Below are 24,989 nucleotides of genomic sequence, written 5' to 3'. Positions count from 1 at the left end.
TCTCCAGCTTAGTGCACACTGAATACACTATAAGTAATACACTCACTGGGAAGGGAAAATCAATATTGGGGTCAGTATGGGAGACACTGGGGTGTGGGTAACAGGTAATGGTTACATCTATATATCAGTACAGAACTTTCTCTTTGAAAATAGGACACCTCAACAGCAGGGGGGGAGTGGTTGCTTAGTTACACTTCCTGCCAGTGACCTTAGGAGCGGTGACTGGTGTGAGAACACTAACAATGTAGGCTCGAGGAGTCACTGCACACCCAGGCCGCCAGCACATACATGTACACTGTGACTATACACAGTAAGCAATAGGTCAGGTAATAACAGTGGTCTGTGGAGCCTCAGTTGCGTATCTTAAAACACCTAAATAGGCAAAAACACCAGGGTGGTGTTAAAGTCTAACTCTGAGTCTAATTACATAAGACAGGGGTTACCAAGGCCAAGTATCCATCCACAGACAGCCGTTTAGGGTATTTGCCCCTCGTCAGTGTGGAGCAGGATTCTGGCTATCAGGGGCAATGGAAATAGACCAACAACACACAACAATCACTAAGCTCAGGGAGATCAACGGAAAAAATCCAGTGGAGTACTCATCTAAGAGGCTCCACTGATTTTGTAGGGGGCAATTAGTGGAGACTCTTAAAGGGAACCTGTCACCGGGAACGCGGGCACAGCCAACGCCCTCCCCCCCTCCCTCCCCCGGCACAGCCCCCGGATACTTACCCTTTCCGGCGAGTCCGGCTCCTGGAGCCGGTCCCGGGACAAAGATCTCAGTGCCCGAAGCCGTGCGTGCGCGCCGCTGAGATGAGTCCGATGCCCATAGAGAACGACGGCTGCATTCATTCTCTATGAGCGGTGGACTCATCTCAGCGTTGCGGGCTCGGCTTCGGGGGTGGATATCTTCGTCCCGGGACCGGCTCCAGGAACAGGACTCGCCGGAAAGGGTAAATATCAAAATTTTGTTGAAGTAATAACAGCCCCCGAGACGACGACTGGGGCAGTCTGACCCCTGAGACGACGATGGCGGCAGTCTGACCCCCGAGACGACGACTGCAGCAGTCTGGCCCCCGAAACGACGACTGCAGCAGTCTGACCCCTGAGACGACGATGGCGGCAGTCTGACCCCCGAGACTACGACGGCAGCAGTCTGACCCCCGAGACTACGACGGCGGCAGTCTAACCCCCGAGACTATGACGGCGGCAGTCTAACCCCCGAGACTACGGCGGCGGCAGTCTGGCCCCCGAGACTACGACGGCGGCAGTCTGGCCCCCGAGACTACGACGGCGGCAGTCTGGCCCCCGAGACTACGACGGCGGCAGTCTGGCCCCCGAGACTACGACGGCGGCAGTCTGGCCCCCGAGACTACGACGGCGGCAGTCTGGCCCCCGAGACTACGACGGCGGCAGTCTGGCCCCCGAGACTACGACGGCGGCAGTCTGACCCCCGAGACGACGACGGCGGCAGTCTGATTCCCGAGAGGACATCAAAAATTCACAGCTGAGACATAGCTGGAATCTTAGAGATTGTGCAACATTTTTTTTCTTATTGGAAATGTGAATAATTTGTAATCTGTCCCTTCCCTTTAGTGGTTTTCTCTCACCTATTTTCGCCTCTGTGTCTCCCGGGCCTCCATCCTCCTCTGTGTCTCCCGGGCCTCCATCCTCCTCTGTGTCTCCCGGGCCTCCATCCTCCTCTGTGTCTCCCGGGCCTCCATCCTCCTCTGTGTCTCCCGGGCCTCCATCCTCCTCTGTGTCCCTGGTCATGCTCCTCTGTCGCTGCTTTTTGGATTTGTGTTTACATAAAGAACTTCCAGGTCACAGGGGTCAGCAGTGACATCACAGCTCTGCACGGCTATAGCTCCACCCCCTCATCGGAATATAGCTCCGCCCACTCTAGCCATAGGCAGGGAAATGTCTATTACTACAAGTGTCTATTGAGCAGCATAGCGGCTCAGTGTCTGCCAATTACTTATATTATCAAATCAATTATTTCTTTCACACTTTTATCTGTTGTAGGACTACAAACCCCAGCACACATGTACATGATAGGAGTTGTAGTCCTGGATTATATATACACTACAGTAGCCATCCTACTGCTGGGCGGGGTCTCAATGAGGCGGAATTCTGTTACACCTTTACCTCAGCAAGAGATTAATAGATGACATGGTGACTGCCATAAGGTGAAGTCTCCTCTCTCCTCCCCATATTACACAGCAGCAGCCTCTCTCCTCCCCATATTACACAGCAGCCTCTCTCCTCTCCATATTACACAGCAGCAGCCTCTCTCCTCTCCATATTACACAGCAGCCTCTCTCCTCTCCATATTACACAGCAGCCTCTCTCCTCTCCATTTTACACACAGCAGCAGCCTCTATCCTCTCCATATTACACAGCAGCAGCCTCTCTCCTCCCCATATTACACAGCAGCAGCCTCTCTCCTCCCCATATTACACACAGCAGCAGCCTCTCTCCTCTCCATATTACACAGCAGCCTCTCTCCTCTCCATATTACACAGCAGCAGCCTCTCTCCTCTCCATATTACACAGCAGCCTCTCTCCTCTCCATATTACACAGCAGCCTCTCTCCTCTCCATATTACACAGCAGCAGCAGCCTCTCTCCTCTCCATATTACACAGCAGCAGCCTCTCTCCTCCCCATATTACACAGCAGCCTCTCTCCTCTCCATATTACACAGCAGCAGCCTCTCTCCTCTCCATATTACACAGCAGCCTCTCTCCTCTCCATATTACACAGCAGCCTCTCTCCTCTCCATTTTACACACAGCAGCAGCCTCTATCCTCTCCATATTACACACAGCAGCCTCTCTCCTCCCCATATTACACAGCAGCAGCCTCTCTCCTCCCCATATTACACAGCAGCAGCCTCTCTCCTCCCCATATTACACACAGCAGCAGCCTCTCTCCTCTCCATATTACACAGCAGCCTCTCTCCTCTCCATATTACACAGCAGCAGCCTCTCTCCTCTCCATATTACACAGCAGCCTCTCTCCTCTCCATATTACACAGCAGCAGCCTCTCCTCTCCATATTACACAGCAGCCTCTCTCCTCTCCATATTACACAGCAGCCTCTCTCCTCTCCATATTACACAGCAGCCTCTCTCCTCTCCATATTACACACAGCAGCAGCCTCTCTCCTCTCCATATTACACAGCAGCCTCTCTCCTCTCCATATTACACAGCAGCAGCCTCTCTCCTCTCCATATTACACAGCAGCCTCTCTCCTCTCCATATTACACAGCAGCCTCTCTCCTCTCCATTTTACACACAGCAGCAGCCTCTATCCTCTCCATATTACACACAGCAGCCTCTCTCCTCCCCATATTACACAGCAGCAGCCTCTCTCCTCCCCATATTACACAGCAGCAGCCTCTCTCCTCCCCATATTACACACAGCAGCAGCCTCTCTCCTCTCCATATTACACAGCAGCCTCTCTCCTCTCCATATTACACAGCAGCAGCCTCTCTCCTCTCCATATTACACAGCAGCCTCTCTCCTCTCCATATTACACAGCAGCCTCTCTCCTCTCCATATTACACAGCAGCAGCAGCCTCTCTCCTCTCCATATTACACAGCAGCAGCCTCTCTCCTCTCCATATTACACAGCAGCCTCTCTCCTCTCCATATTACACAGCAGCCTCTCTCCTCTCCATATTACACAGCAGCAGCCTCTCTCCTCTCCATATTACACAGCAGCAGCAGCCTCTCTCCTCTCCATATTACACAGCAGCAGCAGCCTCTCTCCTCTCCATATTACACAGCAGCAGCAGCCTCTCTCCTCTCCATATTACACAGCAGCCTCTCTCCTCTCCATATTACACAGCAGCCTCTCTCCTCTCCATATTACACAGCAGCCTCTCTCCTCTCCATATTACACAGCAGCAGCAGCCTCTCTCCTCCCCATATTACACAGCAGCCTCTCTCCTCTCCATATTACACAGCAGCAGCCTCTCTCCTCTCCATATTACACAGCAGCCTCTCTCCTCTCCATATTACACAGCAGCAGCCTCTCTCCTCTCCATATTACACAGCAGCAGCCTCTCTCCTCTCCATATTACACACAGCAGCCTCTCTCCTCTCCATATTACACAGCAGCAGCAGCCTCTCTCCTCTCCATATTACACAGCAGCAGCCTCTCTCCTCTCCATATTACACAGCAGCCTCTCTCCTCTCCATATTACACAGCAGCCTCTCTCCTCTCCATATTACACAGCAGCAGCCTCTCTCCTCTCCATATTACACAGCAGCAGCCTCTCTCCTCTCCATATTACACAGCAGCCTCTCTCCTCTCCATATTACACAGCAGCCTCTCTCCTCCCCATATTACACACAGCAGCCTCTCTCCTCTCCATATTACACAGCAGCCTCTCTCCTCCCCATATTACACAGCAGCAGCCTCTCTCCTCTCCATATTACACAGCAGTAGCCTCTCTCCTCTCCATATTACACAGCAGCCTCTCTCCTCTCCATATTACACAGCAGCAGCCTCTCTCCTCTCCATATTACACAGCAGCAGCCTCTCTCCTCTCCATATTACACACAGCAGCCTCTCTCCTCTCCATATTACACAGCAGCAGCCTCTCTCCTCTCCATATTACACAGCAGCAGCCTCTCTCCTCTCCATATTACACAGCAGCAGCCTCTCTCCTCTCCATATTACACAGCAGCAGCCTCTCTCCTCTCTATATTACACAGCAGCCTCTCTCCTCTCCATATTACACAGCAGCAGCCTCTCTCCTCCCCATATTACACAGCAGCAGCCTCTCTCCTCTCCATATTACACAGCAGCAGCCTCTCTCCTCTCCATATTACACAGCAGCAGCCTCTCTCCTCTCCATATTACACAGCAGCAGCCTCTCTCCTCTCCATATTACACAGCAGCAGCCTCTCTCCTCTCCATATTACACACAGCAGCAGCCTCTCTCCTCTCCATATTACACAGCAGCAGCCTCTCTCCTCTCCATATTACACAGCAGCAGCCTCTCTCCTCTCTATATTACACAGCAGCAGCCTCTCTCCTCTCTATATTACACAGCAGCCTCTCTCCTCTCCATATTACACAGCAGAAGCCTCTCTCCTCTCCATATTACACAGCAGCCTCTCTCCTCTCCATATTACACAGCAGCCTCTCTCCTCTCCATATTACACAGCAGCCTCTCTCCTCTCCATATTACACAGCAGCAGCCTCTCTCCTCTCCATATTACACAGCAGCAGCCTCTCTCCTCTCCATATTACACAGCAGCAGCCTCTCTCCTCTCCATATTACACAGCAGCAGCCTCTCTCCTCTCCATATTACACAGCAGCAGCCTCTCTCCTCTCCATATTACACATCAGCAGCCTCTCTCCTCTCCATATTACACAGCAGCCTCTCTCCTCTCCATATTACACAGCAGCCTCTCTCCTCCCCATATTACACAGCAGCAGCAGCCTCTCTCCTCTCCATATTACACACAGCAGCAGCCTCTCTCCTCTCCATATTACACAGCAGCCTCTCTGCTCTCCATATTACACAGCAGCAGCCTCTCTCCTCTCCATATTACACAGCAGCAGCCTCTCTCCTCCCCATATTACACAGCAGCAGCCTCTCTCCTCTCCATATTACACAGCAGCCTCTCTCCTCTCCATATTACACAGCAGCCTCTCTCCTCTCCATATTACACAGCAGCCTCTCTCCTCTCCATATTACACAGCAGCAGCCTCTCTCCTCTCCATATTACACAGCAGCAGCAGCCTCTCTCCTCTCCATATTACACAGCAGCCTCTCTCCTCTCCATATTACACACAGCAGCAGCCTCTCTCCTCTCTATATTACACAGCAGCAGCAGCCTCTCTCCTCCCCATATTACACAGCAGCAGCCTCTCTCCTCTCCATATTACACACAGCAGCTTCTCTCCTCCCCATATTACACAGCAGCAGCCTCTCTCCTCTCCATATTACACACAGCAGCTTCTCTTCTCTCCATATTACACAGCAGCAGCCTCTCTCCTCTCCATATTACACAGCAGCAGCAGCCTCTCTCCTCTCCATATTACACAGCAGCCTCTCTCCTCTCCATATTACACACAGCAGCAGCCTCTCTCCTCTCCATATTACACAACAGCAGCCTCTCTCCTCTCCATACTACACAGCAGCAGCAGCCTCTCTCCTCTCCATATTACACACAGCAGCCTCTCTTCTCTCCATATTACACAGCAGCAGCCTCTCTCCTCTCCATATTACACAGCAGCCTCTCTCCTCTCCATATTACACAGCAGCCTCTCTCCTCTCCATATTACACAGCAGCCTCTCTCCTCTCCATATTACACAGCAGCAGCAGCCTCTCTCCTCTCCATATTACACAGCAGCAGCCTCTCTCCTCTCCATATTACACATCAGCCTCTCTCCTCCCCATATTACACAGCAGCAGCCTCTCTCCTCTCCATATTACACAGCAGCAGCCTCTCTCCTCTCCATATTACACAGCAGCAGCCTCTCTCCTCTCCATATTACACAGCAGCCTCTCTCCTCTCCATATTACACAGCAGCCTCTCTCCTCCCCATATTACACAGCAGCAGCAGCCTCTCTCCTCTCCATATTACACACAGCAGCAGCCTCTCTCCTCTCCATATTACACAGCAGCCTCTCTGCTCTCCATATTACACAGCAGCAGCCTCTCTCCTCTCCATATTACACAGCAGCAGCCTCTCTCCTCCCCATATTACACAGCAGCAGCCTCTCTCCTCTCCATATTACACAGCAGCCTCTCTCCTCTCCATATTACACAGCAGCCTCTCTCCTCTCCATATTACACAGCAGCCTCTCTCCTCTCCATATTACACAGCAGCAGCCTCTCTCCTCTCCATATTACACAGCAGCAGCAGCCTCTCTCCTCTCCATATTACACAGCAGCCTCTCTCCTCTCCATATTACACATAGCAGCAGCCTCTCTCCTCTCTATATTACACAGCAGCAGCCTCTCTCCTCTCCATATTACACACAGCAGCTTCTCTTCTCTCCATATTACACAGCAGCAGCCTCTCTCCTCTCCATATTACACAGCAGCAGCAGCCTCTCTCCTCTCCATATTACACAGCAGCCTCTCTCCTCTCCATATTACACACAGCAGCAGCCTCTCTCCTCTCCATATTACACAACAGCAGCCTCTCTCCTCTCCATACTACACAGCAGCAGCAGCCTCTCTCCTCTCCATATTACACACAGCAGCCTCTCTTCTCTCCATATTACACAGCAGCAGCCTCTCTCCTCTCCATATTACACAGCAGCCTCTCTCCTCTCCATATTACACAGCAGCCTCTCTCCTCTCCATATTACACAGCAGCCTCTCTCCTCTCCATATTACACAGCAGCAGCAGCCTCTCTCCTCTCCATATTACACAGCAGCAGCCTCTCTCCTCTCCATATTACACATCAGCCTCTCTCCTCCCCATATTACACAGCAGCAGCCTCTCTCCTCTCCATATTACACAGCAGCAGCCTCTCTCCTCTCCATATTACACAGCAGCAGCCTCTCTCCTCTCCATATTACACAGCAGCCTCTCTTCTCTCCATATTACACAGCAGCAGCCTCTCTCCTCCCCATATTACACAGCAGCCTCTCTCCTCTCCATATTACACAGCAGCCTCTCTCCTCTCCATATTACACAGCAGCAGCCTCTCTCCTCTCCATATTACACAGCAGCCTCTCTCCTCCCCATATTACACAGCAGCAGCCTCTCTCCTCTCCATATTACACAGCAGCCTCTCTCCTCTCCATATTACACAGCAGCAGCCTCTCTCCTCTCCATATTACACAGCAGCCTCTCTCCTCCCCATATTACACAGCAGCAGCCTCTCTCCTCTCCATATTACACAGCAGCCTCTCTCCTCTCCATATTACACAGCAGCAAGCCTCTCTCCTCTCCATATTACACAGCAGCAGCCTCTCTCCTCTCCATATTACACAGCAGCCTCTCTCCTCTCCATATTACACAGCAGCAGCCTCTCTCCTCTCCATATTACACAGCAGCCTCTCTCCTCTCCATATTACACAGCAGCAGCCTCTCTCCTCTCCATATTACACAGCAGCCTCTCTTCTCTCCATATTACACAGCAGCAGCCTCTCTCCTCCCCATATTACACAGCAGCAGCAGCCTCTCTCCTCTCCATATTACACAGCAGCCTCTCTCCTCTCCATATTACACAGCAGCAGCCTCTCTCCTCTCCATATTACACAGCAGCAGCCTCTCTCCTCTCCATATTACACAGCAGCCTCTCTCCTCCCCATATTACACAGCAGCCTCTCTCCTCCCCATATTACACAGCAGTCTCTCTCCTCTCCATATTACACAGCAGCAGCCTCTCTCCTCTCCATATTACACAGCAGCCTCTCTCCTCTCCATATTACACAGCAGCAGCCTCTCTCCTCTCCATATTACACAGCAGCCTCTCTCCTCTCCATATTACACAGCAGCCTCTCTCCTCCCCATATTACACAGCAGCAGCCTCTCTCCTCTCCATATTACACAGCAGCAGCCTCTCTCCTCCCCATATTACACAGCAGCAGCCTCTCTCCTCTCCATATTACACAGCAGCCTCTCTCCTCCCCATATTACACAGCAGCCTCTCTCCTCTCCATATTACACAGCAGCCTCTCTCCTCTCCATATTACACAGCAGCCTCTCTCCTCTCCATTTTACACACAGCAGCAGCCTCTATCCTCTCCATATTACACAGCAGCCTCTCTCCTCTCCATATTACACAGCAGCAGCCTCTCTCCTCCCCATATTACACACAGCAGCAGCCTCTCTCCTCTCCATATTACACACAGCAGCCTCTCTCCTCCCCATATTACACAGCAGTCTCTCTCCTCTCCATATTACACAGCAGCAGCCTCTCTCCTCTCCATATTACACAGCAGCCTCTCTCCTCTCCATATTACACACAGCAGCAGCCTCTCTCCTCCCCATATTACACAGCAGCCTCTCTCCTCTCCATATTACACAGCAGCCTCTCTCCTCTCCATATTACACAGCAGCCTCTCTCCTCTCCATATTACACACAGCAGCAGCCTCTCTCCTCCCCATATTACACAGCAGCCTCTCTCCTCTCCATATTACACAGCAGCCTCTCTCCTCTCCATATTACACAGCAGCCTCTCTCCTCTCCATATTACACACAGCAGCAGCCTCTCTCCTCTCCATATTACACAGCAGCAGCCTCTCTCCTCTCCATATTACACACAGCAGCCTCTCTCCTCTCCATATTACACAGCAGCAGCCTCTCTCCTCTCCATATTACACAGCAGCAGCCTCTCTCCTCTCCATATTACACAGCAGCAGCCTCTCTCCTCCCCATATTACACACAGCAGCAGCCTCTCTCCTCTCCATATTACACAGCAGCAGCCTCTCTCCTCTCCATATTACACAGCAGCAGCCTCTCTCCTCTCCATATTACACAGCAGCCTCTCTCCTCCCCATATTACACAGCAGCCTCTCTCCTCCCCATATTACACAGCAGCCTCTCTCCTCCCCATATTACACAGCAGCAGCCTCTCTCCTCCCCATATTACACACAGCAGCAGCCTCTCTCCTCTTCATATTACACAGCAGCCTCTCTCCTCTCCATATTACACAGCAGCAGCCTCTCTCCTCTCCATATTACACAGCAGCCTCTCTCCTCTCCATATTACACACAGCAGCCTCTCTCCTCTCCATATTACACAGCAGCAGCCTCTCTCCTCCCCATATTACACAGCAGCCTCTCTCCTCCCCATATTACACAGCAGCCTCTCTCCTCTCCATATTACACAGCAGCCTCTCTCCTCTCCATATTACACAGCAGCCTCTCTCCTCTCCATATTACACAGCAGCCTCTCTCCTCTCCATATTACACAGCAGCAGCCTCTCTCCTCTCCATATTACACAGCAGCCTCTCTCCTCTCCATATTACACAGCAGCCTCTCTCCTCTCCATATTACACAGCAGCAGCAGCCTCTCTCCTCTCCATATTACACAGCAGCAGCCTCTCTCCTCTCCATATTACACACAGCAGCCTCTCTCCTCTCCATATTACACAGCAGCCTCTCTCCTCTCCATATTACACAGCAGCAGCCTCTCTCCTCTCCATATTACACACAGCAGCCCTGTTTGCAAGCCACACCCACTTGACCATGTCAAACCGGCTATTTTGTTTGAATAATTTTTTTTTAAAAGAACTCACTGAGCAGCAACACAAGGCCGGTCATTTACTCTATAGTTATCATTAGGGTGGACGTGTATAGTCAGGTATACAGCCATGTACACACTACAGGACGTGTATATACAGGTATACAGCTATGTACACACTACAGGACGTGTATATACAGGTATACAGCTATGTGCACACTACAGGACGTGTATAGTCAGGTATACAGCCATGTACACACTACAGGACGTGTATATACAGGTATACAGCTATGTACACACTACAGGACGTGTATATACAGGTATACAGCTATGTACACACTACAGGACGTGTATATACAGATATACAGCTATGTACACACTACAGGACGTGTATATACAGGTATACAGCTATGTACACACTACAGGACGTGTATATACAGCTATATACACACTACAGGAGGTGTATATACAGATATACAGCTATGTACACACTACAGGAGGTGTATATACAGGTATACAGCTATGTACACACTACAGGAGGTGTATATACAGGTATACAGCTATGTACACACTACAGGAGGTGTATATACAGGTATACAGCTATGTACACACTACAGGAGGTGTATATACAGGTATACACAGGGCTCCAGACTAAAAAATTTACCTGGGAGCCATTGGCTCCTAACCTGAAAAATTTAGGCGCCAAATAGAATATTTGGTCGCCAACATTTTAAACCATGTAAAATTAATGTTATGTTAAATGGGACTTACTGTGTGCAGAGGCCACGGCAGCCTCCTCCTCCTTTAGATCCTTTCTTTTCTTAGTTTGAAAACGTTCAACATGGAAACTTGCAACTTGACAACCATATACAGTCTGACAACCATATACAGTCTGACAACCATATCCAGTCTGACTCAGTACTTCAGCCTCACTTGGCTAGCCTTTTAATGAGGCTTACTCTTCTGAACTTGAACTTAAAGGGAACCTGTCACCCCCGGTGACGGGGTGACAGGCTCCCAACCCCCCGTTAGAACCCCCTATACTCACCTCATCGCGCCGGGTCCCGCTTCTGAAGATGGTCGGGTCACGGAGATCTCAGCCGCTGCAGCCCGGCGTGCGCTGAGAGATGAGTCCAACGCTCATAGAGAATGATGGGAGAGTCCAGCGCTCCGTCATTCTCTGAGCGTTGGACTCATCTCTCAGTGTGCGCGCCGGGCTGCAGAGGCTGAGATCTCCGTGACCCGACCATCTTCAGAAGCGGGACCCGGCGCGATGAGGTGAGTATGGGGGGTTGGGAGCCTGTCACCCCGTCACGGGGGGTGACAGGTTCCCTTTAAAAGCTTGCAACAGTCTATACATACTGAGCTAGACTTATGACTGCAGCCATAGTGACCCCCCACAAGATGTGTATATAGATAGATATATCTCTCACCTAGTGACTAATGCAAGTGACCCCCTACAATACAGACACCTGAGGGGCCCTGATAATAATAATTGTGCATATATCTATCTCCCAGTGTCTGCAGCCAGTCTGCCCTACACTTATAGATGGCCCCCTCCCCTTATAGATGACCCCCTCTACCCCCATTATAGATGCCCCCTCCTCCCCCCCATTATAGATGCCCCCTCCTCCCCCCCCTTATAGATGCCCCCTCCTCCCCCCCATTATAGATACCCCCTCTTCTCCCCCCCTTATAGATGCCCCCTCTTCTCCCCCCCATTATAGATACCCCCTCTTCTCCCCCCCTTATAGATGCCCCCTCTTCTCCCCCCATTATAGATACCCCCTCTCCCCCCCCCATTATAGATGCCCCCTCCTCCCCCCCATTATAGATACCCCCTCTTCTCCCCCCCATTATAGATACCCCCTCTTCTCCCCCCCATTATAGATACCCCCTCTTCTCCCCCCATTATAGATGCCCCCTCTTCTCCCCCCATTATAGATGCCCCCTCTTATCCCCCCCATTATAGATACCCCCTCTTATCCCCCCCATTATAGATACCCCCTCTTCTCCCCCCATTATAGATGCCCCCTCTTCTCCCCCCCATTATAGATGCCCCCTCTTCTCCCCCCCTTATAGATACCCCCTCACCTTATAGATGCCCCCTCTTCTCCCCCCATTATAGATGCCCCCTCTCCCCCCCATTATAGATGCCCCCTCTTCTCCCCCCCTTATAGATACCCCCTCTCCCCCCCTTGAAGATGGCCCCTCTTCTACCCCCATTATAGATGCCCCCCCTTTCCTCTATGCTAAGCAGTATTTAAAAAAAAACAAACACACAAACTCACCTGACAACCCGCTCCCCCGGCGATCCTCTTCTTCTTCGGACGCTGTCCCCGGCTGATGCGCGGCTGCCGGGGGTGTCCCGTCCTATCCCCGGCAGCGCGGCGCGTCAGTGAGCTCCTGTACGCCGGGGCTGTGACTTCTGACACAGGAAGCGTCTCTGACGTGCGCTTCCTGTGCCGGAAGTCAGGGCCCCAGGCAGCTCACTGATGCGCCGCGCTGCCGGGGATAGGACGGGACACCCCCGGCAGCCGCGCATCAGCCGCGCATCTTAAAGAGACAGCGCGCTGCCGCCGGGGCCAGTCGCAAATGGCGCCCAGATTAATAAATCTGGGCGCCATTTGCAAAAAGTCAGTCGCATTGGCGACCATTTTGGTCGCCATCTGGAGCCCTGATACAGCTATGGACACACTACAGGACGTGTATATACAGGTATACAGCTATGGACACACTACAGGAGGTGTATATACAGGTATACAGCTATGGACACACTACAGGACATGTATATACAGGTATACAGCTATGGACACACTACAGGAGGTGTATATACAGGTATACAGCTATAGACACACTACAGGAGGTGTATATACAGGTATACAGCTATGGACACACTACAGGATGTGTATATACAGGTATACAGCCACTACAGGACGTGTATATACAGGTATACAGCTATGTGCACACTACAGGACGTGTATATACAGGTATACAGCTATGTACACACTACAGGACGTGTATATATAGGTATACAGCTATGTACACACTACAGGACGTGTATATACAGGTATACAGCTAGGTAGTATTTAGCTGTATACCTGTATACACGTCCTGTAGTGTGTACATAGCTGTATACCTGTATATACATGTCCTGTAGTGGCTGTATACCTGTATATACACCACCTGTAGTGTGTACATAGCTGTATACCTCTATATACACCTCCTGTAGTGTGTACATAGCTGTATACCTCTATATACACCTCCTGTAGTGTGTACATAGCTGTATACCTGTATATACACCTCCTGTAGTGTGTACATAGCTGTATACCTCTATATACACCTCCTGTAGTGTGTACATAGCTGTATACCTGTATATACACCTCCTGTAGTGTGTACATAGCTGTATACCTGTATATACACCTCCTGTAGTGTGTACATAGCTGTATACCTGTATATACACCTCCTGTAGTGGCTGTATACCTGTATATACACCTCCTGTAGTGGCTGTATACCTGTATATACACCTCCTGTAGTGGCTGTATACCTGTATATACACCTCCTGTAGTGTGTACATAGCTGTATACCTGTATATACATGTCCTGTAGTGTGTACATAGCTGTATACCTGTATATACACGTCCTGTAGTGTGTACATAGCTGTATACCTGTATATACACCTACTGTAGTGGCTGTATACCTGTATATACACCTCCTGTAGTGTGTACATAGCTGTATACCTATATATACACGTCCTGTAGTGTGTTCATAGCTGTATACCTGTATATACACGTCCTGTAGTGTGTTCATAGCTGTATACCTGTATATACACCTCCTACCTATATATACACGTCCTGTAGTGTGTTCATAGCTGTATACCTGTATATACACCTCCTGTAGTGTGTACATAGCTGTATATACATGTCCTGTAGTGTGTACATAGCTGTATATACACGTCCTGTAGTGTGTACATAGCTGTATACCTGTATATACACCTCCTGTAGTATGTACATAGCTGTATACCTGTATATACATGTCCTGTAGTGTGTACATAGCTGTATACCTGTATATACACCTCCTGTAGTGGCTGTATACCTGTATATACACCTCCTGTAGTGTGTACATGGCTGTATACCTGTATATACATGTCCTGTAGTGTTTACATAGCTGTATACCTGTATATACATGTCCTGTAGTGTTTCCATAGCTGTATACCTCTATATACACCTCCTGTAGGGTGTACATAGCTGTATACCTGTATATACACCTCCTGTAGGGTGTACATAGCTGTATACCTGTATATACACCTCCTGTAGTGTGTACATAGCTGTATACCTGTATATACACGTCCTGTAGTGTGCACATAGCTGTATACCTGTATATACACGCAGGGCCGGCCTTAGGGTAGATGGCGCCCTGTGCGAAAATTTCTTTTGGCGCCCCCCCCCCTTCCTAAATCTTACAGCCTCCCGCCCCTCCAGACGACCCCCACAATAAAACCACAAACGAGACGGGAGGCTGTAGTATTTAGATACGATATACTAAATCCTACTACAACAAGCTCCACCCCTAAACCCCAAACCCCCCGACCCCCGATAGAAGTACCATCTATCTATGTATCTATCTATCAATCATCTACCCCCCCCCCCCCCCCCCCCAACTGTTATATATGTGATCTCTGAGATGGGACTTCACTAAAACACAGCAAATTTGGACTTGGCCTATTTGGCGATTACACTGTTTACCGTGCTGGGGGCAGTAGTTGTGCACTGTTTAGCTGTTGGGGTATGCTGGGGGCAGTAGTTATGCACTGTTTAGCTGTATGGTATGCTGGGGGCAGTAGTTATGCACTGTTTAGCTGTTGGGTATGCTGGGGGCAGTAGTTATGCACTGTTTAGCTGTTGGGGTATGCTGGGGGCAGTAGTTATGCACTGTTTAGCTGTTGGGGTATGCTGGGGGCAGTAGTTATGTACTGTTTAGCTGTTGGGGTATGTTGGGGGTAGTAGTCATGCACTGTTTAGCTGTTGGGTATGCTGGGGGCAGTAGTTATGCACTGTTTAGCTGTATGGTATGCTGGGGGCAGTAGTTATGCACTGTTTAGCTGTTGGGTATGCTGGGGGCAGTAGTTGTGCACTGTTTAGCTGTTGGGGTATGCTGGGGGCAGTAGTTATGCACTGTTTAGCTGTTGGGATATGCTGGGGGCAGTAGTTGTGCACTGTTTAGCTGTTGGGGTATGCTGGGGGCAGTAGTTATGCACCATTTAGCTGTTGGGTATGCTGGGGGCAGTAGTTATGTACTGTTTCAGCTGTTGGGATATGCTGGGGGCAGTAGTTATGCACCGTTTAGCTGTTGGGGTATGCTGGGGGCAGTAGTTATGCACTGTTTAGCTGTTGGGGTATGCTGGGGGCAGTAGTTATGCACTGTTTAGCTGTTGGGGTATGCTGGGGGCAGTAGTTATACACTGTTTATCTGTTGGGTATGCTGGGGGCAGTAGTTATGCACTGTTTAGCTGTTGGGGTATGCTGGGGGTAGTAGTTATACACTGTTTAGCTGTTGGGGTATGCTGGGGGCAGTAGTTATGCACTGTTTAGCTGTTGGGTATGCTGGGGGTAGTAGTTATACACTGTTTAGCTGTTGGGTATGCTGGGGGCAGTAGTTATGCACTGTTATCAGCTGTTGGGGTATGCTGGGGGTAGTAGTTATACACTGTTTAGCTGTTGGGTATGCTGGGGGCAGTAGTTATGCACTGTTATCAGCTGTTGGGGTATGCTGGGGGTAGTAGTTATACACTGTTTAGCTGTTGGGTATGCTGGGGGCAGTAGTTATGCACTGTTATCAGCTGTTGGGGTATGCTGGGGGCAGTAGTTATGCACTGTTTAGCTGTTGGGGTATGCTGGGGGTAGTAGTTATACACTGTTTAGCTGTTGGGTATGCTGGGGGCAGTAGTTATAAACTGTTTAGCTGTTGGGGTATGATGGGGGCAGTAGTTATGCACTGTTTAGCTGTTGGGTATGCTGGGGGTAGTAGTTATACACTGTTTAGCAGTTGGGGTATGATGGGGGCAGTAGTTATGCAGTGTTTCAGCCGATATATAGATAGATAGAGATAGATAGAAGGGAAAGAGGTAGATGGGAGGTCGGATAAGGAGCTAGAGAGACAGAGGAGAGAGAATCATCAGACTTACAGCAGGGGCCCAGGATCCTGGAGGCTGCAGCATTGCTGAGGAGGAGGAGGGAGGACGCACATGGCTGGGCAGGGGTCACAGGTCACCACACTGATGGGACCTGATCACACTGCAGGCTGCAATGTCGCAAGGAAAAAGTCAGCCTCCCACCCGCGGTGGGTGCCGGGGGCGGGGCTTGTCGGTGGGGGCGGAGCTTACCGGGATTTACCCGACACCTTATTTCGCCAGGTTCCTAGCCCGTCTATTGTCTGGAGCGCCCCAATACAAACCCCTATGCAAGGAGGGCAGGCGGCCAGCTAGGGGGGCGCTCTGGCAGACAGACTGCCAGACCAGTTAAGTGTGCAGCTGACTGCCAGAGCGCCCCCTAGCTGGCCAGGAGTGATGCGCCCTGTGCAACCGCACAGCTCGCACACCCCAAAGGCCGGCCCTGTATACACGTCCTGTAGTGTTTCCATAGCTGTATACCTCTATATACACCTCCTGTAGTGTGTACATAGCTGTATACCTGTATATACACCTCCTGTAGTGTGTACATAGCTGTATACCTGTATATACACGTCCTGTAGTGTGTACATAGCTGTATACCTGTATATACACGTCCTGTAGTGTGCACATAGCTGTATACCTGTATATACACGTCCTGTAGTGTGCACATAGCTGTATACCTGTATATACACGTCCTGTAGTGTGCACATAGCTGTATACCTGTATATACACGTCCTGTAGTGTGTACATAGCTGTATACCTGTATATACACCTCCTGTAGTGTGTACATAGCTGTATACCTGTATATACACCTCCTGTAGTGTGTACATAGCTGTATACCTGTATATACACGTCCTGTAGTGTGTACATAGCTGTATACCTGTATATACACGTCCTGTAGTGTTTCCATAGCTGTATACCTCTATATACACCTCCTGTAGTGTGTACATAGCTGTATACCTGTATATACACCTCCTGTAGTGTGTACATAGCTGTATACCTGTATATACACCTCCTGTAGTGTGTACATAGCTGTATACCTGTATATACACCTCCTGTAGTGGCTGTATACCTGTATATACACCTCCTGTAGTGTGTACATGGCTGTATACCTGTATATACATGTCCTGTAGTTGGTATATAGCTGTATACCTGTATATACACGTCCTGTAGTGTGTACATAGCTGTATATCTGTATATACACCTCCTGTAGTGTGTACATGGCTGTATACCTGTATATACATGTCCTGTAGTGTGTACATAGCTGTATACCTGTATATACACGTCCTGTAGTGTGTACATAGCTGTATACCTGTATATACACCTCCTGTAGTGGCTGTATACCTGTATATACACCTCCTGTAGTGTGTACATGGCTGTATACCTGTATATACACGTCCTGTAGTGTGCACATAGCTGTATACCTGTATATACACGTCCTGTAGTGGCTGTATACCTGTATATACACCTCCTGTAGTGTGTACATGGCTGTATACCTGTATATACATGTCCTGTAGTGTGTACATAGCTGTATACCTGTATATACACGTCCTGTAGTGTGCACATAGCTGTATACCTGTATATACACGTCCTGTAGTGGCTGTATACCTGTATATACACCTCCTGTAGTGTGTACATGGCTGTATACCTGTATATACACCTCCTGTAGTATGTACATAGCTGTATACCTGTATATACATGTCCTGTAGTGTGTACATAGCTGTATATACACCTCCTGTAGTGTGTACATAGCTGTATACCTGTATATACACCTCCTGTAGTGTGTACATAGCTGTATACCTGTATATACACGTCCTGTAGTGTGCACATAGCTGTATACCTGTATATACACGTCCTGTAGTGTGTACATAGCTGTATACCTGTATATACACGTCCTGTAGTGTGTACATAGCTGTATACCTGTATATACACGTCCTGTAGTGTGTACATAGCTGTATACCTGTATATACACCTCCTGTATTGTGTACATAGCTGTATACCTGTATATACACGTCCTGTAGTGTGTACATAGATGTATACCTGTATATACACGTCCTGTAGTGTGTACATAGCTGTATACCTGTATATACACGTCCTGTAGTGTGTACATAGCTGTATACCTGTATATACACCTCCTGTAGTGTGTACATAGCTGTATACCTGTATATACACCTCCTGTGGTGTGTACATAGCTGTATACCTGTATATACACCTCCTGTGGTGTGTACATAGCTGTATATACACGTCCTGTAGTGTGTCCATGGCTGTATACCTGTATATACATGTCCTGTAGTGGCTGTATACCTGTATATACACCACCTGTAGTGTGTACATGGCTGTATACCTGTATATACATGTCCTGTAGTGTGTACATAGCTGTATATACACCTCCTGTAGTGTGTACATAGCTGTATACCTGTATATACATGTCCTGTGGTGTGTACATAGCTGTATACCTGTATATACACGTCCTGTAGTGTGTACATAGATGTATACCTGTATATACATGTCCTGTAGTGTGCACATAGCTGTATACCTGTATATACACCTCCTGTAGTGTGTACATAGCTGTATACCTGTATATACATGTCCTGTAGTGTGTACATAGCTGTATATACACCTCCTGTAGTGTGTACATAGCTGTATACCTGTATATACACCTCCTGTAGTGTGTACATAGCTGTATACCTGTATATACATGTCCTGTAGTGTGTACATAGCTGTATATACACGTCCTGTAGTGTGTACATAGCTGTATACCTGTATATACACGTCCTGTAGTGTGCACATAGCTGTATACCTGTATATACACGTCCTGTAGTGTGCACATAGCTGTATACCTGTATATACACGTCCTGTAGTGTGCACATAGCTGTATACCTGTATATACACGTCCTGTAGTGTGCACATAGCTGTATACCTGTATATACACGTCCTGTAGTGTGTACATAGCTGTATACCTGTATATACACCTCCTGTAGTGTGTACATAGCTGTATACCTGTATATACACCTCCTGTAGTGTGGTGCAGGTGGTGGTCATGTGTGGATGGATCCTGCACCGTTCTCAATGAAAATGTGGACACAGGTGTGATCAGAGCCTTAATGAGTCAGCTGATCACAAGAGTACAATGAAGTGACCAATCACTGGGGGTCTGATCCCATGTGAGCAAAGCTCCAGATCCTGGTAATTGTCATGTGACCGTTTCACACACCTCTACCCCAGTCCGAAGGCCGCTTGTGGTCTCCGCTCCGTGACGTCACCCTGCTAGCTGTGCTCTGACCGGCCGGCTAGAGCGGCAAGATCGGGGCGGGGGGACAAAGCTGACCCACTGTGACAGGATGGAGGCAAGGGAGCGCGGCCCGGGACCCCCAGCACTGCTGAGAGACAGAGGAGCGGAAGGGGAGCCTGAAAATACCGCAGATACCGGCCTGGCAAAGTTGAGGTTGGTTGACCGACGCCAGGGACGGTATCGGTATTTTTACGGTATACTGCCCAGCCCTAGGTGATGGTGATGATGATGGGTGATGGTGGTGATGAGGGTGATGGTGCTGATGATGTGTGGTGGTGGTGATAGTGATGGTGGTGATGAAGGTGATGGTGCTGATGATGTGTGATGGTGATGGTGGTGATGAGGGTGATGGTGCTGATGATGTGTGATGGGGGTGATAGTGATGGTGGTGATAGTGATGGGGGTGATAGTGATGGTGGTGATAGTGATGGTGGTGATAGTGATGGGGGTGATAGTGATGGGGGTGATAGTGATGGGGGTGATAGTGATGGGGGTGATAGTGATGGGGGTGATAGTGATGGTGGTGATGAGGGTGATGGGGGTGATAGTGATGGTGGTGATAGTGATGGTGGTGATAGTGATGGTGGTGATAGTGATGGGGGTGATAGTGATGGGGGTGATAGTGATGGGGGTGATAGTGATGGGGGTGATAGTGATGGGGGTGATAGTGATGGTGGTGATGAGGGTGATGGGGGTGATAGTGATGGGGGTGATAGTGATGGGGGTGATAGTGATGGTGGTGATGAGGGTGATGGGGGTGATAGTGATGGGGGTGATAGTGATGGGGGTGATAGTGATGGGGGTGATAGTGATGGGGGTGATAGTGATGGGGGTGATGAGGGTGATGGTGCTGATGATGTGTTGTGATGGTGGTGATGAGGGTGATGGTGGTGATGAGGGTGATGGTGGTGATGAGGGTGATGGTGGTGATGAGGGTGATGATGTGTTGTGGTGATAGTGATGGTGGTGATGAGGGTGATGGTGGTGATGAGGGTGATGGTGGTGATGAGGGTGATGATGTGTTGTGGTGATAGTGATGGTGGTGATGAGGGTGATGGTGGTGATGAGGGTGATGGTGGTGATGAGGGTGATGGTGCTGATGATGTGTTGTGGTGGTGATAGTGATGGGGGTGATGAGGGTGATGGTGCTGATGATGTGTTGTGGTGATAGTGATGGTGGTGATGAGGGTGATGGTGGTGATGAGGGTGAGGGTGATGGTGGTGATGAGGGTGATGGTGGTGATGAGGGTGATGGTGGTGATGAGGGTGATGGTGGTGATGAGGGTGATGGTGGTGATAGTGATGGTGGTGATAGTGATGGTGGTGATAGTGATGGTGATGATGGTGCTGATGGGGGTGATGAGGGTGATGGGGGTGATGAGGGTGATGGGGGTGATGAGGGTGATGGTGGTGATAGTGATGGGGGTGATAGTGATGGGGGTGATAGTGATGGGGGTGATAGTGATGGGGGTGATAGTGATGGGGGTGATAGTGATGGGGGTGATAGTGATGGGGGTGATAGTGATGGTGGTGATGAGGGTGATGGGGGTGATAGTGATGGTGGTGATAGTGATGGTGGTGATAGTGATGGTGGTGATAGTGATGGGGGTGATAGTGATGGGGGTGATAGTGATGGGGGTGATAGTGATGGGGGTGATAGTGATGGTGGTGATGAGGGTGATGGGGGTGATAGTGATGGGGGTGATAGTGATGGGGGTGATAGTGATGGTGGTGATGAGGGTGATGGGGGTGATAGTGATGGGGGTGATAGTGATGGGGGTGATAGTGATGGGGGTGATAGTGATGGGGGTGATAGTGATGGGGGTGATAGTGATGGGGGTGATGAGGGTGATGGTGCTGATGATGTGTTGTGATGGTGGTGATGAGGGTGATGGTGGTGATGAGGGTGATGGTGGTGATGAGGGTGATGGTGGTGATGAGGGTGATGATGTGTTGTGGTGATAGTGATGGTGGTGATGAGGGTGATGGTGGTGATGAGGGTGATGGTGGTGATGAGGGTGATGATGTGTTGTGGTGATAGTGATGGTGGTGATGAGGGTGATGGTGGTGATGAGGGTGATGGTGGTGATGAGGGTGATGGTGCTGATGATGTGTTGTGGTGGTGATAGTGATGGGGGTGATGAGGGTGATGGTGCTGATGATGTGTTGTGGTGATAGTGATGGTGGTGATGAGGGTGATGGTGGTGATGAGGGTGAGGGTGATGGTGGTGATGAGGGTGATGGTGGTGATGAGGGTGATGGTGGTGATGAGGGTGATGGTGGTGATGAGGGTGATGGTGGTGATAGTGATGGTGGTGATAGTGATGGTGGTGATAGTGATGGTGATGATGGTGCTGATGGGGGTGATGAGGGTGATGGGGGTGATGAGGGTGATGGGGGTGATGAGGGTGATGGTGGTGATAGTGATGGTGGTGATGAGGGTGATGGTGCTGATGAGGGATGGTCCGAACTTGCCGATGTTCTGGTTCGTATGATCCCGAATGCTCTGCAGCAGATTCCCGCTGTCTGCCCGCTCCGTGGAGCAGGCGGATCCAGCAGGAGGAACGCCTGGACAACTGGGATGCAGCCTATGTGCCGCTACAGATGGCCTCACCTTCCCTGTCATCTGCTAAGTCGTCTTATCTGAGTCCGACCCAGGAAGGCGGCTGTGTAGATCTTAGGAGCGGCTTTCTCTTATCACTGATATTCGGTGTCATTGAAGGTTGGGAACCGTTTATTGAGCCGTGGCCGTGCACCGTATCCTGGCAGCAGCAGGAAGCCAGCCGTCTCCATCCCCCCCGACTGAAGGTGGAACTGAAGGCTGAGCGGCGGCTGGACATCAACATCACCTCAATGCTAATAGGTGAGCTGACCGATCCAGGATAAGTGATGGATGGGGGCCTAGCTGCAGGATAGGTGATGGGGGCCTAGCTGCAGGATCGGTGATGGGGGCCTAGCTGCAGGATAGGTGATGGGGGCCTAGCTGCAGGATAGGTGATGGGGGCCTAGCTGCAGGATAGGTGATGGATGGGGGCCTAGCTGCAGGATAGGTGATGGATGGGGGCCTAGCTGCAGGATAGGTGATGGATGGGGGCCTAGCTGCAGGATAGGTGATGGGGGCCTAGCTGCAGGATAGGTGATGGATGGGGGCCTAGCTGCAGGATAGGGGATGGGGGCCTAGCTGCAGGATAGGTGATGGATGGGGGCCTAGCTGCAGGATAGGTGATGGGGGCCTAGCTGCAGGATAGGTGATGGATGGGGGCCTAGCTGCAGGATAGGTGATGGGGGGCCTAGCTGCAGGATAGGGGATGGGGGCCTAGCTGCAGGATAGGGGATGGATGGGGGCCTAGCTGCAGGATAGGTGATGGATGGGGGCCTAGCTGCAGGATAGGTGATGGGGGCCTAGCTGCAGGATAGGTGATGGGGGCCTAGCTGCAGGATAGGTGATGGGGGCCTAGCTGCAGGATAGGTGATGGGGGCCTAGCTGCAGGATAGGTGATGGGGGCCTAGCTGCAGGATAGGGGATGGATGGGGGCCTAGCTGCAGGATAGGTGATGGATGGGGGCCTAGCTGCAGGATAGGTGATGGATGGGGGCCTAGCTGCAGGATAGGTGATGGGGGCCTAGCTGCAGGATAGGTGATGGGGGCCTAGCTGCAGGATAGGGGATGGATGGGGGCCTAGCTGCAGGATAGGTGATGGATGGGGGGGGGGGGGGGTGAGTTTAGCCGTTGGGACTTCAAGAAAAAGGGTCCCTAGTCCCCAGCCTGTTCTGGATATCTGAGCATCAGACAGAGGACCCCATATCACCCCAGTTGTCTCGTGTCTTTGCGGATCTGTTTATGGTGTTTTCTCTGCTTTATAGAACAATATGTCAGCACCAAAGAGTCGTGGATGGCCGATTACTGCAACCAAGAGAAAGAGGCCACAATAGAGAGCGGGAATGAGGAGTGGCTGGGGTCTTCTGTGGACCCTCCGTGCATCGGACCTAGTGAGTAACTTAAGAGTGTGATGGATGGAGGGGTCACTGCACATGAGGGGTCTCCCTGGGGTTGTAGGCTTCTGTATATATATATATATATCTGCATCCCTCTCCTCTCTATATACCTGCCTCCCTCTCCTACGGTGTGTGTGTGTGTGTGTGTGTGTGTGTGTGTGTATATATATATATATATATATATATATATATATATTATATATAATCTGCCTCCCTCTCCTATACAGTGGGGAAAAAAAGTATTTAGTCAGTGACCAATAGTGAAAGTTCCACCACTTAAAAAGATGAGAGGCGTCTGTAAGTGACACCATAGGTAGACCTCAACTATGGGAGACAAAATGAGAAAACAAATCCCGAAAATCACATTGTCTGATTGTGTAAGAATTTATTTGCAAATTATGGTGGAAAATAAATATTTGGTCACCTACAAACAGTCAAGATTTCTGTCTCTCACAGACCTGTAACTTCTTCTTTAAGAGTCCCCTCTTTCCTCCACTCATTATCTGTAGTAATGGCACCTGTTTAAACTTGTTAGTATGAAAAGACACCTGTGCACACCCTCAAACAGTCAGACTCCAAACTCCACTATGGTGAAGACCAAAGAGCTGTCAAAGGACACCAGAAACAACATTGTAGCCCTGCACCAGGCTGGGAAGACTGAATCTGCAATAGGCAACCAACTTGGAGTGAAGAAATCAACTGTGGGAGCAATAATTAGAAAATGGAAGACGGGGGCGTGGTTTGAGCATGGCCGTGTGAGGACGTGTTGGTTCTGAGCTCCGGGCGCGGCTCCTCATCATCAGGACTTTAACCTGCATCATCCTTGCCCAGTTATGCCCACCGGGTCTCGGAGTACCCCCTCTACATCTGAGGCATCACCCCAAGCAATTTTAGCCTGTTTTGCCCACTCGAAACGGCGAAACCCTCCCTCGGCCCAGCAGCGCAGCAAGATGGCCACCGCGCCTGTGAACAGGAGCACTGCTCTAAAGACAGCCCCTGCCTTCCCTGAGCTGAGCCAAACCTTACCGGAGATCCTGCGGACTCCCGGTGAACTCGACCCGGCTTCACTGGCTGCCTCCGATCGGGACTACCACTCTTCTCTTACCCCGGCCATGCTCTTGACAGTCCGGTCCCTGCTGCATGCTTTCACGACCCGAGACGACCTCACGGCACAGCTGGCCAGTATGGAGGAGAGACATGCGGGGGACATGGCGGACCTTAAAGTGTCACTGTCGTTAAATTTTTTTTTGCAGAAATCAATAGTCCAGGCGATTTCAAGAAACTTTGTAATTGGGTTTATTAGCCAAATTTGCCATTATCTGCATGTAAAAAGCCTTTTCCCAGGTTCCCCCTCCTC

General features: G+C 50.2%; 1 protein-coding gene across 2 annotated transcripts in view; it reads left to right on the top strand.

Moving 5' to 3' along the window:
- The window catches only part of VPS13D (vacuolar protein sorting 13 homolog D), a 372,238-nt gene that overhangs the window by 112,630 nt on the left and 234,619 nt on the right, over positions 1-24,989 (top strand). For both annotated transcript variants that reach the window (XM_069948224.1, XM_069948223.1), the window contains exons 38-39: positions 22,360-22,500; positions 23,501-23,626. In XM_069948224.1, the coding sequence (XP_069804325.1) occupies positions 22,360-22,500; positions 23,501-23,626 (267 nt within the window). The remainder of the gene's footprint in view (positions 1-22,359; positions 22,501-23,500; positions 23,627-24,989) is intronic.

Source organism: Dendropsophus ebraccatus, chromosome 12 (assembly GCF_027789765.1).
Source record: "Dendropsophus ebraccatus isolate aDenEbr1 chromosome 12, aDenEbr1.pat, whole genome shotgun sequence".
Taxonomy (NCBI): domain Eukaryota; kingdom Metazoa; phylum Chordata; class Amphibia; order Anura; family Hylidae; genus Dendropsophus; species Dendropsophus ebraccatus.
This window is presented reverse-complemented; position numbering and strand designations above follow the sequence as displayed.